This window comes from Rhinichthys klamathensis, unplaced genomic scaffold (genome assembly GCF_029890125.1).
Source record: "Rhinichthys klamathensis goyatoka isolate OS25496 unplaced genomic scaffold, OSU_Roscu_1.1 h1tg000290l_1, whole genome shotgun sequence".
Taxonomy (NCBI): domain Eukaryota; kingdom Metazoa; phylum Chordata; class Actinopteri; order Cypriniformes; family Leuciscidae; genus Rhinichthys; species Rhinichthys klamathensis.
Window position 1 is genome coordinate 177440 of NW_026606809.1, and position 2561 is coordinate 180000.

Genomic DNA, 2561 nt, shown 5'->3' on the forward strand with positions numbered 1-2561 from the left:
CTGTAAAGCTGCTTTTAACACTCTGTAGTCTGTACTGTATAAAGCGCTGTAGAAATAAAGCTTGACTGTCGAGTGTTGAGTCAGATTATGAACATCAGTCCTCAGTGGAAACAAGTTCATCAATATATATTCTAAATGTGCAAAACAAAGTTGTCTTGCACAGGTTCAGGATTCAGATCCGTCTGAAGTCACTCAGAAATCAAACACTAGATGTGTGTGTGTGTGTGTGTGTGTGTGTGTGACAGACTCGTGAGCCGCGCGCGCGTGCGTTTGGACTCGCTGTGTGTCGCGCGCGCTCCTGCGGGGGTCCGAGATGCTCAAATCACATTATTTACCCTGTGTGGGGGAGAGTGAGGGGCTGGGGGAAGGTAAAGCCACACACACAGAGAGAGAGAGAGAGAGAGAGAGAGAGAGAGAGAGAGAGAGAGAGAGAGAGAGAGAGAGAGAGAGAGAGAGAGAGAGAGAGAGAGAGAGAGAGAGAGAGAGAGGGAACTCACTCAGTGAGCGACAGAACCCGCGGAGGAAGCGGGTGTTTTACTGACGCGCGTCATTCGGCGAGTTTGAGGAGAAAATCGAAGAGGATCTTCTAAACTACAAACTTTAGAGAGTTGAGTGTGTGTGTGATCAGGATGTGTGTGTGAAGGGATTCCCAGTGTGGCTCACGAGTGTGTGACAGGCTGGTCTTCTCATGGATCTGCGGAGGTCCTCCTCGGCTGTGGATGGGTGACTCGGGTCTCCTCCGGGATGAGGAGCACAGCCCGGCCTCCGTCCGTCGCGCGCGTTACTGTGAGCGGCAGCGGTGAACGCTGAGTTGGCGAGTGATGATGATGATGATGATGAAGGTTAGTTTGAGCGCTCTTCTGCAGAGCTGTCTGATGATGATGATGGTGATGGTGATGATGGTGAGATGTGGCCAGCTTCACCTCAGAGACTCCGGCGACTGCGAGACACACACCAGAGTAAGTGTTTACACTGATAACGGCATGTATTAGAGATTATACATTTATTCTGCAGATCATGAACAGTCAAAGGAGAAATATTAATATACTTGTTTAATATTAAACAATATTTAACATTCAATCAGTTCATGTTATGCAACTGTACCATATTTACACACACTCTCTCTCTCTCTCTCTCTCTCTCTCTCTCTCTCTCTCTCTCTCTCTCTCTCTCTCTCTCTCTCTCTCTCTCTCTCTCTCTCTCTCTCAGACACACACACACACACACACACACTCTCTCTCTCTCTCTCTCTCTCTCTCTCTCTCTCTCTCTCTCTCTCTCTCTCTCTCTCTCTCTCTCTCTCTCTCTCTCACACACACACACACACACACACACACACACACACACACACACACGTAACGCTCTTTGGCTGAGATGTTTGTGTTGTGCACTACATGTCCCTCATCTCATCACACAGAGGATCAGAGATATCGCTCTCGCTTCATTGAGATTTACTTTGAGATAACACTCAAAACTTCTGCTTTATTGACAGTTTTTAGTGAAACTGTGTTTCTCTTGAATATGTAACTTTTAGTTTCTGCAGTCAGTCAGAAAAGAGAGAGAATGTGAAAGTTTAAAGTGTATCGCCATCCAGTGTTGGACTAATTAGTTATTAATTGTCAATTGAAGACACTGTGAACTTCTGAATAAACATCCAGATCACAGTCACTCCCTCCATCTGACGGCGGTATCATAATCATAAATGTTTCTTGAGCATCAGATCATCATATTAGAGTGATTTCTGAAGGATCATGTGACACTGAAGACTGGACTAAAAAAATCTACTTTTATAATATTCAAATTATTTTTATATTATATTATAGTTTGGGGTCAGTTAGATTTATTTGGAAGAATTTAATACTTTTATTCCTCAAGGACGCATTAAACTGATCAAAAGTGACAGTAAAGACATTTATAATGTTACAAAAGATTATATTTCAAATAAATGCTGTTCTTTTGAACTTTTTATTCATCAAAGAATGCTGAAAAATAAAACGTAACAGTTTCCACAGAATTATGAATCAGCAGAACTGATCATGTTGAACAGTATTTTATTGAGTTTAAATGAACTAAATCAATAACGTTTTTACAACAAAACTGAAGCGTCACTGAACTGACTTAAGCTGGACTGAGACGCAAACATTATTCTCCTGTTATCTCTGTAAAGCTGCTTTGATACAATATACTGTATATTGCTGTATAAATAAAGGTGACTTGAGTTTTTTTATTATTATTAATTTGAATTAGATATTTATACATATATATAATATATATTAGATATTGTTTTATTTTAAAATGATTTATTAATTTTAATTTGCTTTTATGATTTAATTTTTAGTGGGTTATTTTAATTGTGTTTATTTTAAAACGATTGGTAACACTTTACTTGAAGGGGTGTGCATAAGACTGACATGAATCCTTAATAATCATGACATGACACATGTAAAGGAGGGTTTATGCATGTTTATGACAACTGTCATTAAGTGTCATTCGCTCAATTATGACATTTCTAATGCAAATATGACATTGTTTGAGATGTCTTTGTCATGACAACTTGACAT

The 2561-nt window shown here is 40.0% G+C and overlaps 1 protein-coding gene across 1 annotated transcript in view; it reads left to right on the forward strand.

Annotated features, from left to right (window-relative positions):
- Positions 1-662: 662 nt before the first annotated feature.
- trabd2a (TraB domain containing 2A) overlaps positions 663-2561 on the forward strand; it is a 78167-nt gene continuing 76268 nt past the window's right edge. The window contains 1 exon segment of the mRNA XM_056269799.1: positions 663-959. Coding sequence (XP_056125774.1) covers positions 822-959 — 138 coding nt within the window. The 5' untranslated portion in view covers positions 663-821.